The sequence below is a fragment of the Eschrichtius robustus genome, chromosome 15, assembly GCF_028021215.1.
Source record: "Eschrichtius robustus isolate mEscRob2 chromosome 15, mEscRob2.pri, whole genome shotgun sequence".
Taxonomy (NCBI): Eukaryota; Metazoa; Chordata; class Mammalia; order Artiodactyla; family Eschrichtiidae; genus Eschrichtius; species Eschrichtius robustus.
In genome coordinates, this window is record NC_090838.1 from 35,966,183 (window position 1) to 35,986,511 (window position 20,329).

General features: G+C 39.4%; 1 protein-coding gene across 4 annotated transcripts in view; it reads right to left on the minus strand.

The window, feature by feature from the left end:
• Window positions 1-20,329, minus strand: part of THADA (THADA armadillo repeat containing) — a 319,471-nt gene that overhangs the window by 174,587 nt on the left and 124,555 nt on the right. For all 4 annotated transcript variants that reach the window (XM_068564210.1, XM_068564209.1, XM_068564211.1 and 1 more), the window contains exons 27-28: window positions 6,751-6,840; window positions 5,493-5,624 (exon numbers count right to left, since the gene is read on the minus strand). In XM_068564210.1, coding sequence (XP_068420311.1) covers window positions 5,493-5,624; window positions 6,751-6,840 — 222 coding nt within the window. The remainder of the gene's footprint in view (window positions 1-5,492; window positions 5,625-6,750; window positions 6,841-20,329) is intronic.

Genomic DNA, 20,329 nt, shown 5'->3' on the forward strand with positions numbered 1-20,329 from the left:
ATTATACTATCAACCCCTTCCTCTCTCTAGAATTTTTCTTAACCAACAAACTAAGGGGCGTTTATCTGCCATTTTGTAGTCAGGATTATCCCCATTATACAGATTGACAGCCTGAAGCACTCAGGGGCCTTCCTTTTCGTGCCACATTAATCAGGAGGCTTTCCCCCACGTATTTTGGCTTGTTTATAATTCTATGACCTCCCTCCTCCTCTTATCAATCCAGGCTCCTCTCATTTGGCTCTAAAGCCTGCAGCATGGTAGCTGCAAGGTGGACCTCCAGATCCCTTGACTGGATAGCAGTCAGGGGAGAGGAGGTCCGAGTCCAGGAAGGTCTCAGGTCATAGGCTCATAAGGCCAGAGAGGACGCTGGGTAATGTCCAATACCTTAATTTGATAGAAAAGGAAACCGAGGGTGTGACCTTCAGAGAGGTGAAGTCAAAATAAAAGCAAATGTCAGAGCTCACATTAGAGCATAAGATTCCTCAAAGGGCAGGTAAAACAGAAAACCCAGCTGAGCCTCCTTTCTACATAATCAGTAACCAGTGGGATATGAAATGTGGCTCCGATACTGTAAGACTAGGAGTCCCTTAAGTACTTCATAGATACACAGATCTGCTAAGACACGAAGTGTCTCATTTCACAGTTAGTTTCGTTTTTAGGTTAATAATTCAGCCTCTGTGCCCAAACCTGGGCTACGCAGAGAAAGGTACCAAAAATGAAAAACAAACCGAAAAAATCCATAGCTGCTTCTCCATGGAAAGAGATTAAGATTTATTTGGAGGGAATAAGTATTGAGCATATAAATTACAATATGATACAGTAATGACGACTAGTAAGAAAAGAGATTTAAATTAATGCTATAGCTATTCAGAGAGAGAGAGGATTAAGAGCTGGGGTGGAGAGAAAGGGAGGTGGGTATGCCTTCTTTCCCAGCAGTGTCTCAACAGCCCTCTGCCTGATTTCTCTCTCTATAGAGCAAATCCTGCCTTCTACTTATCACAAGGATTCTGGGAAGACAGAACAGATAGAAATGTGCAGCCTTGGAGGAAAGTTCCTGGTATTACAATCACAAATGAAGGTGGAAGCCAACTACTGTCTACTGCAAAAACCCCAGCTCTACACGATGGCAAATAAGATCTTTCAACTTCATAACCTGGGTAAGGAGTAAGGTGATAATCCTTGCATTATGTAACTTTCAAGGAAAAGAAAACAAGAGTCAATATTATTTCCCAATATCACAGGCTTCAAAGGCCTAAGTCTTAGTTTTTGTACTCCCTACCCCTCCCTTCTTCTTAAGACTGGTACAATCAAAAGGTTCCATGAAATATTTTAAAAATACATAAAATGCGTATTTTCCAATTTTTGTTTTGATTGTTGACTAGATGTTTCAATATCGCAACTAAAACAGTTTCCATTGCATACATAGGTCGCCATGGGTGATTTCCACTGCCACCTGTTTAATTAAGATTGTATGGTTATCTGTACCTCAAAATTTTTCACAAAACAGAAAGGCAGATTTCACTGAAAATTTACCTAAAGTGAACAATGATTGAAATGGTTTGGAGAAAAACATATCAAAAGTCATTTGCAATGAAAATAAGTCAAAAAGGGGGGAGACTGGGGAGATTCTTTTAAAAGCATCCCAGAGTGAGTAAAAGGCAGTAGAGGGATTTAATCCGATGCTGAGACCTCAGTTATCTGCAATAGAAGGCACTTTTTGCCTCACACATACAGGTACCACACTGGTCCAAGGAGGGTACAGAACCTTGCTCAAGCATCACAGCTAGTGAATAAGTGGCAGAGCTTAGAAAGAACCAAGTCTCTTGAGTCCAGAGCCTTTGTTCTGTTCAGGATTGCCGAGGTTTGAGGCATTTTTGGTTTCCTACAGCTCATCAATTCAAACTTGAAGCTTGCTTGTGAAAGGGAATTCCAAGGTGTGTGTCCAGAGATATTCTGGTCTCTAGAAAGCCCCGGACAAGTGGGCACTAGTGAACTGTATTCAGGGAGCTAGTCAGGGTCCCTTTTAAAGCATGCGTCACTCTGCTCTGTGGTGTCTGAACTGAAGGGTGAATGGCCTTAAATTGAAGGCATCATCTCTGCATGGAAGAGGGCTGTGTATCTGGATCCAGCACAGCATTAGGCACATAAAATACACTCGATTTGAAAAAACCTTGTAAACAAAACACTGGGATTAACATGATCATTTCTGTTCCAAGATGATGCAACAAATCATAGCTGTGCACACACATAACTGTGGCAGATCCACATCAGAAGCTTCTAAGATTTAAGTTAACAAAGAAAGGCAACAGAGATATAAGCTTAGATTTCCAAATGTGGAATAAGGGACAAAGGTACAAATAATACTTCCTAACACCTCACAGAGAGGAAGGAAATGGCAGGTAAGTATATGTAAATCAAAGGGAAATAAAAAGCTGTCATCAGGGCTTTTAATCTTCTCATTGTACAACTGATTCACTTTAGCACAGTCAGAGCAACCTTTGTGCTACTCCCACTAGCTGAAAAATTTTGCTTTAGCTAAACTCAGAGTATCCAAGAGCCTGATTAGAGCTCTTCCAAGTACGTAAATTAATACTAGCAATGCCACAAAAATAAAACACTGCCCATCCACTTGTGCATACATCCGTCTTTTCAGCCATTATCCCAAGTCAACACAGCCCAATCTTTACCATGATTAGAACCACAAATACTGCCTGGATTGGCAGGTTTTTACGATCAATCTTTCACTTTTTTTGTGAATAATTTTCTCAGAAGTAATTTAAATCTAATGTGTATAGTTTTACCAAATTTGCTGTTTTTTAAAAATCTTTTTATAGAGTTCATCTCTCCAGTGTCACTGTGAACATTTTAGGGTAGCACAAGGTTGTCCTGGCAGTAGGTTGATGAAACCCAAAACTGGGTTTTCTAACTCTAAATCTAGGATCTTTCTACTTTCTTTTCAAGAAAAGCCAGGCTTCTTCTATCCCAGGCCACAGAGTGGCCCCAATTACCCCAAGCAATGATCCCACAGATGTAAGCCTGAGAGAAAGCCTGCACCCAATCAAGCCACTGCCACCACTGGAAAAGCAAGGTCAGGAGCAGACCCCACTGCAAGTGGGGCATGACTTCTACATCGTGAAAATAGCCTGCACTTGGATCCACTGCCTAGATACAGGCTCCTAATCGCTCCTAGTTGCGTAAATTTCAGGGCCCTTGGGGCTACTCAGTGTAGCTAAAATTCTTAACTACACAAAAGGGAGTTGGATATTTTGGTGTAATAGAAAGAGGATACCCAACACTCTTGACAAGCCCTACAGTCTTGGGTTCATATTCCAACTCTACAACTGAGTCACTTTCTGAACCTCAGTTTCCTCAACAGGTAAAGAGAGGTGTAACACCTCCTCTCAGAGTCATTGTTAAGCAAAACGCCCAGTTCAGTGCCTGGCAAACAGTGGAGACTCAACAAGGTTGGTCTACTTCCTACTGAATTCTCTGCTCAGAATATTTTCTTGCTTGTTCTCTGCATTACTGGGTCAAAAGCTACTTCTAATAAACCTCCTGAATAGCCTAACCAAGTATGATCCTACTACTGTATAGTTTATTAAAATCATCTCTCTGTATGTGTGTGGTTCTGATAATGTTTGATATCTCAAATTTAATCTTGCTACTCAATGTGTGATCTGCAGACCAGCAGCCTCAGCATTACCTAGAAGTCTGTGTGAAATGCAGAATCTCAGGCCCCACCCCAGACCTACTGAATCAGAATTTATGAGACCCCCAAGTGATATGTTTACATCTTAAAGTTTGAGAAACACTGCCTATAACATACTTTGACATTCAATAAACCAGAGCCTACGGACACTCTAAGGAATCCGCTATGGCACTTTTGCTGCTGGTGATGCTCTATGAATCTTTATTCAAGTAGAAAGCAACCACTGACTAAGGCATTTTCACTGGAAGGACAGGAGAACTGTACATTTCTTTCTTTGTGTTTCTGAGTTAAGAAAAAGAAGATGCACTAAGTACACTAGCCTTAAGGCAATATTTAAATCTCCTATGTTCACGCGATCTTTGTATACGTAATGAGTGCTCTGAGTGTAATTAGTAATATGAGCTTTCTGATTATATGTAAACTAATAAATAACAGGAAGGATACTTTCAACGTAGTAACTTCTGGTTTCTAGGATGTAACACATATCAGATTGATTAGAAATAAGCTTCCACAAATTGGATGTTCTCAACACAGGATGATAAAGTTCTAAAGCGTGTCTTTGTTTCTAATGTACACTGTGATTCTGTATATGTGCCTCCCCCAACCATCAACTTTCTGAATTATTTTTTAGTTCTTGCCAGTTATATGTGAAAGTACAATTTTTAAATGCTCCTGAAAGTAAAATTTATGACCCAAATTCCTAAAATGAATCACCAAATGCTGGATATGGGAGGCTGGTAACTCTGTGTATCAGGAAACAAAAACCAATCTGAGTGAGTCATCTCTGTGATCACAGATAACACAGCCACAGCCAGGGCTTGGCGCAAACAAATGGCTACAGCAATCACACACCAGAATCTTGCGTCTAATGGTTTCTCACATTAAAATGCATCAGTCAGCTCTGTGAAACCAGGAAGTGGAACCCAGGACACCACATAAATAACAAGTACACTCTCTTGAGTTGGTTATATTTTATCCTTCTGCTGTATTTCAATTTTTGGTAGATACATAAAAATGAAGGTGCTGTTTTGTCAAGAGGTAAGCAGAAAGGTAAAAGCTAACTAATATCACAGGGTTTCTGAAATATTTCATAAGAAAATTTCAATACTTTTTGGAGGCCTGTTTATTGAGGCCTTTGATCCAAAATGAAAAAGGTGATCAGAAGCTGGCAAATGCCTCAAAGAAATGTAACAAGAAGAAGTGGTAATAGGCTGTAGAAGCAGAAAAGCCTGTTATCATTTGATTCCACGTGTAACCTTTATGCATGGCTTTTTCTCAGGTACTCCAAGCTTGAAAGGGAAGATGAGTGGGAAGTGAACTCGTGCTACACAGCATTGCCATCTAGATGTTGCCCCTTGCAACCACCAGCAAACCACTCCTCCAGAGTGAAGGGCCAGGTGTCCTCTTGAACCCCTGGACAGGGGATATATGCCAGAACCGAGCCTGCCCCATGCTGGCCAGGCTCAACACAGGGATAATGCAAACACCCAGGCTATGTTTATCAAAAGGGGGTCTCTCCTATCAACACCACACACCCATTAGCAGGCAGGACTCCCAGAAAACACTACTTAAACAGTAGATATGAGCTCCTAAACACACCATCTGAAACACTGGAGACCAGCTGGGGGCAATGGCAATAATCCCAGGCCCCTGCCTTCACCAGAACCCTCCCAGAGTAAAAAAAAAAAAAAAAAAAACTATTATTTCTGAAATAGGAACAGGATTAAATAGCCCCATAAAGCCCCCATGCCCACTCCCATTATTTCCATGAGGCATACACTACCTCATGATGAAGGGAATAAAAGGTGCCATGCTGAGAGCAGAACAGGTGCCATCCATCGGGGAAGGGTAGAGCCTCCCCAACACCAAAAGTAAGAGAAACATGCTGGGATGATGGTTTAGTTCTCCTGTATCACTGAAAAAAAAAAAAAAATTATTGTACATAAAAGGTTTAAAACTTTAGGCAAGGCACTATCTTCCACCGTTTTTCTCATTAAGTAATTATGTATTGATATATAAAGTGAGACTCCATGATCAGCAATAATTTTCCGTTTTGCGTTTTTTCCTCCATTCACTTCATATTTTCTTAGTGTGCAAATGAGGAAGAACTACTGGCAAAGCCATGGATTGGGCTTTTGCACAGGATTCTCTTCTCAAAGCATATTATTTGATAATTCGAGTCTGCTGTTTTGATTTCAGCTGTTCAGACAGTAGAGAGGTGTCTATTCCAGAGTATGAAACGTGAAACTTTCAACATCCAAATGTACTTAAGAAAGCGTGAACAGTCACTTACTAGGGCCAGAAAAGCCTGTCTGCACAAATTACTAATGTGAAGAAATGTATCACAAACAGAAGTAAAATTCATTGATGCGATTTTATTTTCTCATTACAGACAATTGGTATAAATTCATGCCAAGTGCAAAAACTGCTAAAAGAATAAAATGGTCCATGCTCTAAGATGTCGATTCTAAAAATTACACTACCAGCCACAGAATGTGATTGAAAAGACAATGGTGAACTTTTTTATCTGTTCTGATCAGACTGGAAGCCCTCTTAATAGCATTATTTTGTGTTTCCAGGGTCACTGGCCATCTGCACTCAAGGAGAATAGTACCATTTCTGATCACAAGTGACCAGATTAGTCAGCTGCAACAGGCCAGTGATAAAAAAATGACAGGTGCGTGTTAAAGCAAACTCAATATGTAAACACACAGATTTTGAATATAAGAGGAAGAAAATGATTCTTAGAAGAAATCACCATGTGCTTCTAAAAAGCTAACTCCTATAAAACACTAAAAACTTTAAAAATAGGATTTTTAAAATGTAAAATATAATATAAAACCTGGATTTTATACAGCCTTTCAGGCACATATCTACTACAGACTGTCAGGCAACATGATGTATTTAATAAAGAAGCACTTTAAAAAAATCCATCTATGTTTACAAGGAAGAAGCTGATTAAAAACTGCTGCCTGGAGGGAAAAATCTTGAAGTAATTCACATCCTTGATTTCACTTTGCCCCACCCTGTTCTCTTCTTACCTGTCTACGGTATTGGCTACAGTTTCCAACTGTTTGAGAAGAAAGGGATAGAGTTCGGGGAAACGAGAGAAAAACTCACTCCCTGTCATTCTGTGGAGAGAGAAAAAGAGATAAATTACTATCATTTATTTCTTCTGATTTGATAATAAAGCCTTTTTATTTATTTATTTTTCTAAAGAATGACAACGCAGATCATTTGAAGATTTAATGAAATAAAGTTAAGAACAAAACTCACATCTGAAGAATTTAACAATCAATAGAAACAACACATTTAATTTGGATTTTGGAAATGCTCTTAACGCATGGAATTTTACCTCAAAATTTAAGATTACATATACTTACAAGTATTTAATACTAACTTCTGACAGCGAAGAAATATGCAATTTGTGAAAATGCCAAGTTTCCACAATTGATTTGGACTATGAGTATAGTCGGCACCTGGCGGACTGAGACTGACTCAGCGTCAGTAGGAGGGGCAGCGTCACTACTGAGGGCAGCGTCAGTAGTAAGGGCAGCGTCAGTAGTAAGGGCAGCGTCAGTAGTAAGGGCAGCGTCAGTAGTAAGGGCAAATGTAAAACAAGGTTTCTCGAAGTCGGCACCAATGGCAGCTTGGATGAGCTTCTCTTTGTTGTGGAGGCCGTCCTGTGCATTGTAGAGGGTTTAGCAGCCTCCACAGCTTCTACCCACTAGATACCAGTAGCTCAACACCCCCTCCTCCCACCAGCTGACAACCAAAAATATCTCTGGATGTTGCCAAATGTACCCTGAGAGGGAAAAAAAGGTTCCCAGCTGAGACCCACTGGTCCGGAGCACGGTTATCAGAAGACATGGCATGTGAAGTTCTGGAGCGCCAATCCGAGAGGGCTACCTTTTCCCTCTTTATAAATACTCTCCCCCCTGAACTCTGACAAGATTCTGAAAATTGGTCCTCAAACTGTACAACCGACAAAAAAGCTCAAGCTAAACATAGCGTTTGGTGTTAAGTACTGTCTCCAAAACTATTAAAGAATTACTCTGAAGGGGTAACATAAATATTCCCCAACTTGCCCTTCTTAGCAACTCTAGATGCATGCTCCTATTAATGAAGACCCAAAATATCATTGTTTAAAAATTGGGGTGTATTTCACACACAGTGAAGTGCTCAAACCTTAAGTGTACCATTCAATCAATTTTCACAAATGCATACACTCACGTAATCCAACCCTATGAAGCCTCAGTAAATTTTCATCATCCCAGAAAGTTCCCTTGTGCCCCTTTCCCAGTCAATTCTGAATCCCCAAAGCAACCATGATTTGATTTCTATCACCACAATTTGGTTTTGTCTATTTCAGAATTTCATATAAATGTAATAATGCATTACATAACTTTTTGTGTCTGGCTTTTTTTCACTCAGCATAAAGTTTATGAGATTCATTCATGTTATTCAACATATCAATAGTTTGATTCTTTTTGAATATACAAGGTTGTTTATCCATTCTTCCCTTGACAGACAGGGACTGTTTCCATTTGTTGGCTTTCATGAATAAAGCTGCTATGAACATTCTTACACAAGGTTTTTTGTGGACACATGTTTTAATTTTTCTTAGATAACTATCTGATAATAAAACTGAACTATGTTTAACATTTTAGAAAACTGTTTTCCAAAACAGTTATAGCATTTTACACTCCCAACAACAAATAAGCATTCTAGTGGCTCTATATCCCTTCCAACATTTGCTGTTGTCTTTTTTTCCATTTTAGCCATCCCGTGGGTATGTAGTGGTATTTCCCCATGATTTTGGAGAGAAGTGATTACTTTTGTTTGTTGCATACTTTTTAAACCTTACCACACTATAAATTTTCTTCTATACCTATTTCATATTCAGTAAGATCAAATTTTTTAAAAAGTCCTTACTCCATCCCAAGTTACAGATTTATTGAACATTTACTGGACATTTTATGTAAAATATGCTCATTTCTTTTTCGTACTTATTAGATATTTTTATGGAAAAAATTAATAAATATTATAAGAAACACACTAGACTGCCCAGTGCCTCTCCTCATAGAAAACTATGCAAAAGTAGCTTAGATTTCTCTTTTAAAAAATTCAGTGCATTCAAGTACTTACTTTTTGTTTGACTTTTTTCCCCCAACAAATATGTATATTACATATACTGCTGTGCACCTTGATTTTTTTTCATCTAAACTATATCTACAAAGTCATTCAATATCAGGCACCCTGAACTATTTCTTTCCATTTAATGGCTGCAGAGTAAACCACATTATGGTTGAGTGTAACTGATTTAATCCCTAATGGTTAGGGCTTTGGGTTGTTACCAGTCTCTTGCTGTTACAAAGGATAACATGTATAAATTTCGTCGTTAATAAATTGCAAACCTGGGCTTTGCAAGGTCAACGTTTTATTGAGGGGGAAGACAAAACAATTCCGCTACAGGCTATGTTACATTCTTTACCACCTCCAAGCAAAACTGGTCAAGAATATCAGCTTCCATTTTTAGTGGAGTCACTTAAAGATAAAACTGTTAAGAGTTCAGTACTGGGATCCCTGAGTACATTTGCTCATACAGAACATCTCCACCTACACAACAAAGCCTGGTGGATATCTCTTCTCAAGGAATCAGTCACTAATTTCCAGGGGAGTAAGTCATTCCTTAATGGCCTGATATCTCTTGGTGCAGTAACAAAGACAAGCATTCTCACTTAAGTAGACCATATGGTTGTTATCACCATCATCTAGAAATTGCCTTGATAAATAACTGGCTCTGCTGACCATGATAATGCCAGAGAAAAGGGCTGAGGAGCTACTATTCTAAAATTAAACCCTTTTTTTTTTTTTTTGGCTGTACCGCGCAGCTTGCAGGATCTTAGCTCCCCAACCAGGGATCGAACCCAGGACTTCACGACAAGAGAAAGCAGAAAACATAGGATGACATACGATTTTTTAGAAATCTGAATGCCAGACTAGACAGATTCACCTGTCTTACAGGCATTGAAAGTATCTGAATAGGAGAGAGAGGTGACAAGAGCAGACAGACTAGAGAGAGTAGAAATGTGGTGACCCCATGGACATTCACTAAATGTGTACCTTTTCACCTCAACTACAGCATTAATATTTATAGGCATCTATACTTCCCTGCATCTCTCTTGATACACAGCACAATACTATGTACATGTTGGTTGACTGGTAAATATTTTGGCAATGAATGAATAAGTAATATTAGCCGCAGATGAAAAAAAATTCTAATATAGTTGACCTCAGACCTATGCCTTATGCCTTTTTTCTTCTCTCAGTGACTGGTACCCACCCAACTGACACTTAACTACTCACCCAACTTGCCAAGCCTGGAACTCCCAGTGCACCCAGTCAACAGGCAAATCTTGCTGCTTCTACCTCCAGAGTATCTGTTGAGTCTATTTCCCACCATCCCCACTACTTACAAGTCTGACCGCCATTATTTCTTGCCTAGATGCTATGTCAGCCTCTCACTTGATCTCTTTGCCTCAGAGCTTCCCCCTCTGTAACTCTCTGTTGTGATAAGAATCCTCTCTTTAAAATACAAAGCTAATCATGCGACATTATGAGATTAATGGCTCCCTACTGCTTTTTGGAGAGTCTAAACTCTTTAGCCTGATTTTCAAAGTTCTGCTTAATCTGACTCACTTGTAAAGCTATCTCTTGCCTCTCCACCTTCAAACCCAGCCATGCAGAGTTTCTTTTGGTTCTTTCAACATTACATGCTCTTTCTAGTCTCCAGATGTTGGCAAATATACTTTCTACTAGGAACACTTCTGCCCTCGCCCACCCCAGACTGACTCCAAATAATCCTTCAATTTGGGGCTTAGGCCAGCTTCTTCCAGGACACCTTCCCTGATGTCGCAAATGTGGGTTAGGTGCCTGACATTGGTCTTACACTATAACCTACAATCTCCCCCCATCATAGCACTTATAGCACTTCATACATAGAACTTCCAATTTACTTATTTCTCCCACTGATTACATGTTCTGCACAGGCAGACACTAACTATATCTATCTTATTTCTCCATATTATCTCAGGTACTAAGTATGACGCTCAGTTCACAGCTGGTGCTTAATAAACAGTTGCTGAGTGAATGAAGCTAGACGAAAGAGTCCTTGACAAAGTCAAGGAGAAAAGGAATTATGACTAAGATGGTAACAAATTAATAATTTCTTAAAGTACATCCTTAGCTATATCTAAGGACATTCAGAATCATCATCTGAATCAATAAATTGAGTATCTTGCCAGGGCTCGAAATGTTCTTAAACACAAATATACAAAGCTCATCTCCCTGGTTTGCAAACAGTTTGATTCTAGCTCCCCCAAATAAGCCAACAGGCTGATATGTTACCTCCCCAGATACAGCAAGCCCTGGGGGTAAATTCACCAGTGACAGGCATTTCAAACCTGTTTATCTACGTGGCCAAAAACTAGCCCAGCAACTTTACAGGAAACAAGAGAAATGATAAAAAGGAAAAACTGAACCTCTGTAAGTTCAAGCTCCTAGGAAGACAAAGGAGACCAGCAAAAACTCTGAATGGGATAGAACAGACAGACACAGGAGAAAACAAACAAGCCAGGACAGAGAGTGAGAATAAGCAGCTTTAACCTTGGAACTGTCAGACTACACAAAAGGTGAGTTATTCCCTCCCCCACCAGGTAAGAATTAAGCAGGCACAACCGATGAGAGGCTCTTGGGGGAAACACAGAAGCTGCCTGAAGAAATCCACTTGCCTTGCACCAAGAACAAGGAACACAGAGTGGCTGTGATCTCTACCAAGGCGCTCCTCGGCCTGCCATGTTCAGTGCTGGACTCCCCCAGAGCCCAGCCGGGGCCGAGAACAGGTAGGCTAGCAAGAGAGGTTTACTGAATGAAAGAAAATGCTTGCCTGGCACCATTTTGTTTTATTTTAAAAGCAATTTAAAATGTATTCTAGCACTTCTTATTTATCAAGAAAAAAATTAGATAATGAAGAACACTGCAAAGAAAAATCTAAAAATCACCACAAACACACTACCCAAAGATAGCTACCAGTCTGTTCTGAGGTCTGTCTATACCTTTCTCCTCCTTATATACTGCCCTATAATCTGTTTTTTACACTTCACAATATATCAAGAACACTGTTTGTATCAATCTGAACCCATTTTAATGTAGTAGCCTGTGTGTGGTACACTCTCTGTGCCTCTCCTATGCTTGAACATAGGTTTGGGGCACTAATCCAGACACCATCCAGAGCAACTCATCCCGTTTTGGCTAAACTGTGTGGGGGAAAGCAGTCCTAATCCAGCCACATTCGGCGCTGCCCTTTTGTCTGCACATTCCACATCTAATCTTGGTAATGCCAAGAGAGTCTAGTTTTTGAGAGCATCTGAGCTTTGGTCATTTTGGTAGTCTGTGAATCCACCCTGCCATCTAACAGCCTAGAGGAACCTTCAATTGAATCAAGCTTGTATTTCTCTTAGAGATCTGTATCCTAAGATTGGCCACACATATGAAAAGTTGAAATGCCAGAAGCACATGCTTCTGAGTTTCACAAAAGTATCAGGATGAAAACTATCATGCAAAGAAAAGAAGCACTTAGGGAAATGTGTTAAAAGTAAAAATAAGGTATATCCACCCCCAATTCCTACATACATACCCCCTATCATTCTCAATCATCTCAGGAACAGGGATCAACAGAGTAATGTACAGAGGTATAAAAAGAGAAAGCTAGCAAGGGCAAGCAAAAACATGCAGGAGTAAGGAAGTACACAGTAAACAGCAGCAAAGGCAGAGTTTGTGCCTGGTTTTAAAAAAAACAGGACTTATTCAAAGGCCATGGAGAAAACACCATAAAACTGGTCATTAGATGGAAACAAATGATGAAGGCAAAAGCCTGGAGGTTTTCAGTCTGTATTTGAAATGGGAACCCAATAAACTATTAAAACCTAGCTACTCCCCAGATTCTGGCCTATAAAACCACCCCAGAGGAGAGAAATCAGCTAAGGGCCTATGTCTCCTTGCCACGGTGATTGCTGATAAAAACAGCAAGCTCATCTTAAGAAAAACAGTGCTCCCAAATGCAAACAAACCTACAAAGAAGACAAAGCACACACACACACACACACACATTTCAAAGGATGATCAAATGCAAACTCATAAAATAGAAAAAACTAATAAAAAAGAAATCTGGATTTGGACTCCCACCAGGAGAACCATGTCTGACTCCATTTCTAGAATCCTCTCTCTACCTCTGACTGGGGCTGACACCAGAATTTCTCCCTAGAGTACTAATAATTAAGCAAGAATAAGTGACTGGACAAAAGGGATGTCAGGGGTCCCAGGGTCAGAATCTTATACTCAAGAAGCACTTGTAATCACTGTGATGGGTCCACCAGGAAGTCCTGTTACTAAATTTCAGGCAAATGGTATAGGAAGTTAAAGGAAGGGCATCTTTTTCAGGGCCTCCGTTCTAAGGGGACTGACTCTGACCAGGTCTCCTGCCAGTCTCATCTCCCTTCTTAACCTCTGTAGATAGCCATGAAATTCTTGGCCATGTCGAATGTTTTTCTAATCCTTCCCTTCAGGAACTGCTTTTCAGGTGGAGAATCTTCCAAATCACAAAACCAGCCATCACTATACTATACCTAGGGAGGGAAGTTAAAGGTCTTGGCTCTGGAAGTGCCCTGCCTTTCCCCATGTGAAATCACTAGCCAGGAGTGAGCTGGGAAATAGAGTTCCACTCCTTACCCAGCCAGTTGGTCAGTAAGCATGCATCTCTTGAATTCCTCATGTGTGCAAGGTCCCATTCTAGTAGCTTATGTTGGATTTTTTTACATCAGAAATTTTTTTCTTAGAAAATGTTTCTTACTGAATCTCCTTACATATAAAATCTCAGAATCAGTCTACCTGGGTTAATTCAATAATCATTTTCTAAACAGTTTGTGGTAGACTGTTTCCAAAGATGGCCGACAACAGTTCCTACTGCCCTATATGCGCAGGCCTCCTTCCCTTCAGGAGGTAGGGTCTATCTCCTTTCCCCTGGACTCTAGTCTAACCCTGTGCCTTCTCTGATCAACAGGAGGTAGTGGAAGTGCCTTAGGCTCCACGAAGCAAGGCAGCTTCTGTATTCACTGTCTTGAGGATGTGACTACTCTGCTAGAGAGGCCCCTCTAGCCCCCCGCCCCCAGCCATTTATGCCCCCAGTTGACATCTCAGATGAATGCTTCCACTTGAGTGATCCCAGATGACACCACACAGTAAAGAAGAACCACCCAGCTGAACCCAGCCAACCCACAGAATTGTGAGAAATAAAAAACTATTGTTATTTTAAGCCACTAAATTTGGGGGTGTTTGTTATGCAGCAATAGGTAACTGAAGCACAGTTATAACATTCAAGGCACTGAGTTATACTCTGTGGAAAAGGTAATATGCTAAATAAAAGGGACCCTGATAACAAGGAACCCACAATTTAACTCTCACAGCTCTGGAGGCCAGAAATCTGAAATCAGTATCAACAGTCCAAAATCAAAGAGTCAGTGAGGCGCCTCCAGAGACTCTAGGGGAGAATACAATCCTTAACCTCTTCTAGTTTTGGGTGGCTGCTGGCATTCTTTGCCTGTAGCTCCATTACTCCAATCTCGGCCTCTGTGGTCACACTGCTTTCTCTTCTTCTGTCTCTCAAATCTCCCGTCTCCCTCTTATCAGTGATTACATTATCCCAACCAAATAATCCAAGATAATCTCCCCATCAAAAGATCCTTAATTTAATCACATCTCCAAAGACCCCCTTTGCTTACAAGGTAACATTTACAGGTTCTGGGGGGGCCATTACCTGCCTAGCACAACTGTGAAAACATAAGAGTTACGTCACTAAGGGCAAGAATGAACATAACTGGTTTATTCCAAGCCAGTTGTTTTCCAAATCTTTAAAGCAATGGACCACTTTTTTCAACTATAATCTAAATATTTAAAACTTAAAAAAAAAAAAAATCAACAACAAACTAGAACTGTTCTGGTTGAAGCAGGGTTGAGGTGAGGGATCATCAGTTTGGTCTCCATCTTATCCTTTGCAAGTGCAGGCTCTGATACACCTATGTGAGCTCAAGAGTCACAGTTTAGAGAGTGAAGGCTTTGGAAGACAAAGTGAAGCTCAGACATCTGTCCACACTCCCTACCTCTTTACTTCCTTTTACTCCCATCTTTTCAAACCTCTCTAGTTAAAAAAGCACACTCCATCTGTCCCTACAATAATGATTTCATCTTCTTCATAACACTAATAGTTACTGCTGTTTATTAAAACATGTCCCAAGTCTGTCTCCTCTCACTAGGAAGTTAGATCCTTAGACTAAAAATTCTTATTTCATCTCTAACCTCAACACCTAGAATGGTGCTAGTACATGGGACACTCACTAAATATCTGCTGGCTTCTTACCGTTTTCTTAGAACTCCCTGCACAAATCTTGCCCCAGAAAAGGATGGGCTGTCTTCTTTTCAACCATAGGGGTCCATTCCCCAACAGTCTGACTCTAAAAATATGTACAGGATTAAAAAACTCTTATTTGGTAATTCTAAGAGAGTATCATACAGGTATCAAAATCCTAGTCAAGCAAATGCACTAAACATGCAAACAGTTCAAACAGTGCTGAACTGGCCTCATTCTCATCCAAAATTCCAGCAAGAAATCACCTAGAAATTTCTTTTTTACTCATTAACAGTTAATAGACTAATTTAGCAAAAGGTCCAATATTTCAGAATAAAAGCTTTTTGGTTTCTGTCCCTGTGTATACTTTCATTCAATTAATTTTTTCAAGATTCTACCCTAAACCTTATAGACATTTTCATTAAGGCTAATATTAATTTGCCAATTCTTATTACTAAAGTGAGGGGAAGGTGCCAACAAGAGTTCCAGACTTCAAGGAAAATATTAGAATGAGAAGGACCCTCAGAGAGGTCTACTACTCTAATCGCTTAATTTTCCAGATGAGGAAACCAGTGCCCAGAAGAATTACGATGAGTCTCCCAAGATCAAAATACAAGCTGGGGGGAAAGTGCACAACTAGAACCCAACTGTCTTGTTTCCCAATCTAGCCACTAGACTTTTCAGGGTTTCCTATTACACAGGTAATCCAACCATCCTGTGCCAGGCATCTGCTTAACGAGCAGAGGACACTATGGCCCAGATAGGCCAGTTTTCAAAGGAGTTCATATCCTCATTATTGGATCAGATAGCGATCTCTCCACTGCTGTCAATCAGCCCTGGTCAACTTAGATTAAGATTCCCTACCTGAGCTTCCACTTCCATACACTGAGCCTGGCCCACCCACTGACTTTAAAGGGAATAGATGAGCAGGCAACCCGCCAGCTCAACTAAACTTCAAAAATCTATCCATCTGCTCTTACAAAGCATTTTCAGAGATCAGTGGACCACAGACATTCCATTTGATCTAATAGTCTCAAGTCTCTCCTATATTCAAATTAAGAAAATCTTACTAATACACTACAACTCTTAACCATTCTCCCCACCACAACCGCCCCCCCCCCCCAAAAAAACACTAAAAACAAAAATACAACGGAAAAAAACCTCTAAATCTCATGCAAATCAAACCAGAAAAGAGAGTGTATATGCTTGTTCTTATTCAGGCTCAAGGCTTCCTTCTCCCTAGTGAATCCATGGTTTTTTGTAAGTTTATACTCAGGCCAAGGCTTATTTACAGGGAAAAAAAAAACCAAAAACAAAAACAGAAAAATCAAGGAGTCACCAGGCAAATGTTACATTCCCAATAAATACACAACGCTGTCCATAATGAGGTATGATGTGATGTCTGATGTACATTTTCCCAAATTCACAGCTAGAAGAAATAAGACTCAGAAATCAAAGTGTGATTTCTTCTGCTGTATGGATAAGAGTCTCCACTTAGTGGATGTCCATCTTAGACTGCAGGATTTAGTCTTCTCTCTGAACAACTGCCTGGAAGTAATCAAAAAAATGGGATAATTTTCAACAGATTGGCTGGATCTCCAGACGAAGAGGAAAAGCCAGCGTTTGGCAGAGTTGTGAAAAGAACATTTTGGACATCTTCGCCATTTATTTTTTGGAGAGCCAGAAAACTAATCTAGAATAAGTATAACTCATTATTGTTATTATTATTTAAAACCCTAACCTCTGGCTCCTGGGTTTGGCAGCTGGAAGCATGTTGGTTTCTGTAGAAATGCAAATGAAATTTATTAAATTAGACATTCCAGGATCAGGGTTCTTGTTTGGTATTCTCACGAATGCTGTTTTTTTAAAGTACTCTCAAGTAAGTAGGCTGCCATCTCTTCACAGACCCTGGAAAGCCATCTGCTTGGCCCTGAGAGCAGCCTGTACATTGAGATCACACAGAGGCAGACTTTCAACACGGCTGGGAGCCATTCCCTTCCATGCGTGTTTCCCCTTAACAGCCAGACCCCAAATCCTTCAAAGGCTGAGGCTGTGTTTGCTACTTCAACTGTATCTCCTACAGCACCTAGGAGAAGAGACAGACATAGCATGCACTGCTTACATTTTCAAAAATAAATTAAGGAATAAATCATGTCTCTTTTCTAACCCTCTTTTTAGTTATATTCTATTAATTATCAATATAATTAATATACACTCATTTAAAAAACCCTAGACGAGTTAGTAGTAAAAGAAATTTCACAGTGGCCCATTCTAGACCTTTTCTATACATGTATAAAAACATTGAAATTAAACATATGATACACACAGTTGTTTTGGAGGAGTAGCAAACATAGGTGTGTGTGTTAAATATTGTTCAGCAACTCGCTTTTTAAAAAGTATTTAGGTGCTTTACTCATTTATGTTCTGTAAGTAGAAAGAGAAAAATCAAGTTTTCCTTGTCCTTAATTTTAAAAAATGTTTCGAATAAAAGTATATTCTTATTATTTTATCTCTATATTTGATCAATAATCTAGCTGACTACAAAATAAAAGGAAGGAAATCATACTCCATCAGAATGTTGAAGGTATCTCTCATATCTTCTAAGTCTTTTGCCATTTTGATCCTTAATTCTCCACATGTGAACTGTTGTTTGTTTTGTGTTTTTTTTTTTTAACTCTACAAAATTTTAGAAATTCCATGATGATGTGTCTTGGTGTGGATCATTTTTCATTCATTGTACTAGAATTTGTACCCTTTAGTTCTAGAAAATTTTCCTGTGCTATTTCTTTGACAATTTCCTTCCCTCACTTTGCTCTGCTCTTCCTTTTGAACTCCTTTAAGTTGGATATTGAACTGCTTGAAATAAACTTCTAATTTTCACATTTTTTTTCTTTCCCACATTCCATCTCTCTTGATCTCTTTAGTTTTTGCCCCTGAAAGGGTTCTTTTACTCCGTCTTCCATCCTATGTTTTGAAATTTTTATTTGAGTTATCATATTTTCTTAATTTCCTACAGCTCCCTCCCTCCCTCCTTCCCTCCCTCCCTTCTTTCCTTCCCTTTTCTTTCTTCCCTTCTTCCTTCCTTCCTTTTTTTGGCCGCGCCACACAGCATGCCGGATCTTAGTTCCCCGACGAGGGATCGAACTCGTGCCCCCTGCAGTGGAAGCGTGGAGTCCTAACCACTGGACTGCCGGGGAAGGCCCCTTACAAGTGCTTTCTTATTCAGGTGGCTCTTTTAAAAATACCATCCTGTTCTTACTTCATGTAATCAATTTTATCCCATTTCCCTGAGAAGGTTAATTTACCTTTTTTTCATTTTAAGCTTTCTTCTGGTCCCTATACTAGATCTGCTTCTATTCAATTCCTTTTTTGCTTTTTTTAAAATCTCTATTCTTCTTCTAATACTGATTATAAATTTTAGGTGGCAGCTGTTTCTTGGAATGACTGTGGTACTTGTCTCCCTGTTGCACAAACACACACATTCCAATGCAAAGAATAATTCTATCAGTTAAAAACATGAAGTTCCATAATGTGTCAAACAGGGTTTAGAAAACAGGCCAACAAGAAGGCAGCACAATGAAGACCACCCTGAACAAGCAATATAGCAGAAAGGTATTTTATTCAAAGGATGGTTTCTGGTTTTCTTTTCTCTGCAGAAGCTTTTCATCATGTGAATCTAAAGAACACCATTCTAAATGCAAAATGTTCTACATAAAAGATTTTTCCCTTCTTTCCAATTTGGCTGTGACTCTAAAGAAACAGAGACACAATAGTTACTAAGGAGGCAGGAAATCCTTCCAGTTAACCAACTTTTACATACTGTTCCTTATGGTCAAAATGGTGACCACACTGTGGTAACTCTTTTTGACTTTATGACCTTATTACTAAGACCGCCAATTACAGTCATCGTTATTTGAGCAGAGGAACTGCTTGAATGCCAAAAGACTACTCTACAGTACTATTTAACCTTTCCCAACAGAGACTCATTGAAAATGGGAGCTTGGTAAAATGTTTCACCTAACCTTGCAAAGATACTTCCCAGTAAATATTTGAAGGATATAAATACCTCCAAGTAAAGTCTTAAAAATGTGTAAAACTCACAAATGTTAAGCCAAATACCCATCTTAATTATATAATCACATAGAAAGTAAAATAATGCCATGAGTTCAGACAAAGGAAAAAATATGACACATAAACTAAGGCAGTTCAAATATTACTTATCTGCCTATATTAAGCCTATTTTCAAAGGCAAAATATTTTTACATAATATGCACAACATTTTATTTTAGAAAAGGCTTCTACTACATCATGGGTTAAAATTTGAAACCGTGTTCCATAGATTATTTATTCTGTGGTGGAGTGGAAATGAGGAAACACAATGCAGAGAAAGAGCAAAGGTTTGGAATCAGCCAGACCAGAGGAGGATTACTTATTGGCAGTGTAACTAACTTTGGGTGATTTATCCAACCTTGCTGAGTACCTTTCCACTTAGTTTTCTATGAAATGGGAATAATAGTGCCTACTCTGTGGATTTACTGTGAGAAATGAGATAATACACGGACAAATCTAACACTGTACCTTCTCATCCAATTACACATGCATTGTTCTTTGGCCTTGGCTCCTGCTACCCAGCCCTCTTTGTTCCCCTCCCCACTTTAATAAAAGATGAGATGAAAGGAATAGAGAGGAGATTGGTACAAATTACCATTAAGGTCAACACACTCTGAGATTCTAAGATCTAAGAGTACCAGAGAACACAAGTCACTTTCAGTCTTGCCATACAAATAGCTTTTAAAAATACATGAAGTGCCGCATTGAAAACATGAGTAAAATGTGGGTTTGGCACAAAAAATTTTACTTAGTATCCTGAATATATTAACACCTATACTTTGCAGTAATCATACACCAAACTATAAATGTAAGAGTCAAAGGCCAGGAAGACAGCTATAAAGTGGGATGGATGGATCCATATTGGTAGAAAAAAACATGGTTAGGGCATCCAAACACAAACACACACACACACACACACACACACACAGGATGGATATGAGACAATAAAAATGATGGTATACAAGGCTGCTCTCACATTCTTCCACTCACATATGCTAAGAAAAGAGTATTTGTTGTTGTATTTTTTTTTAAGGCTTTCATAGAGCTTA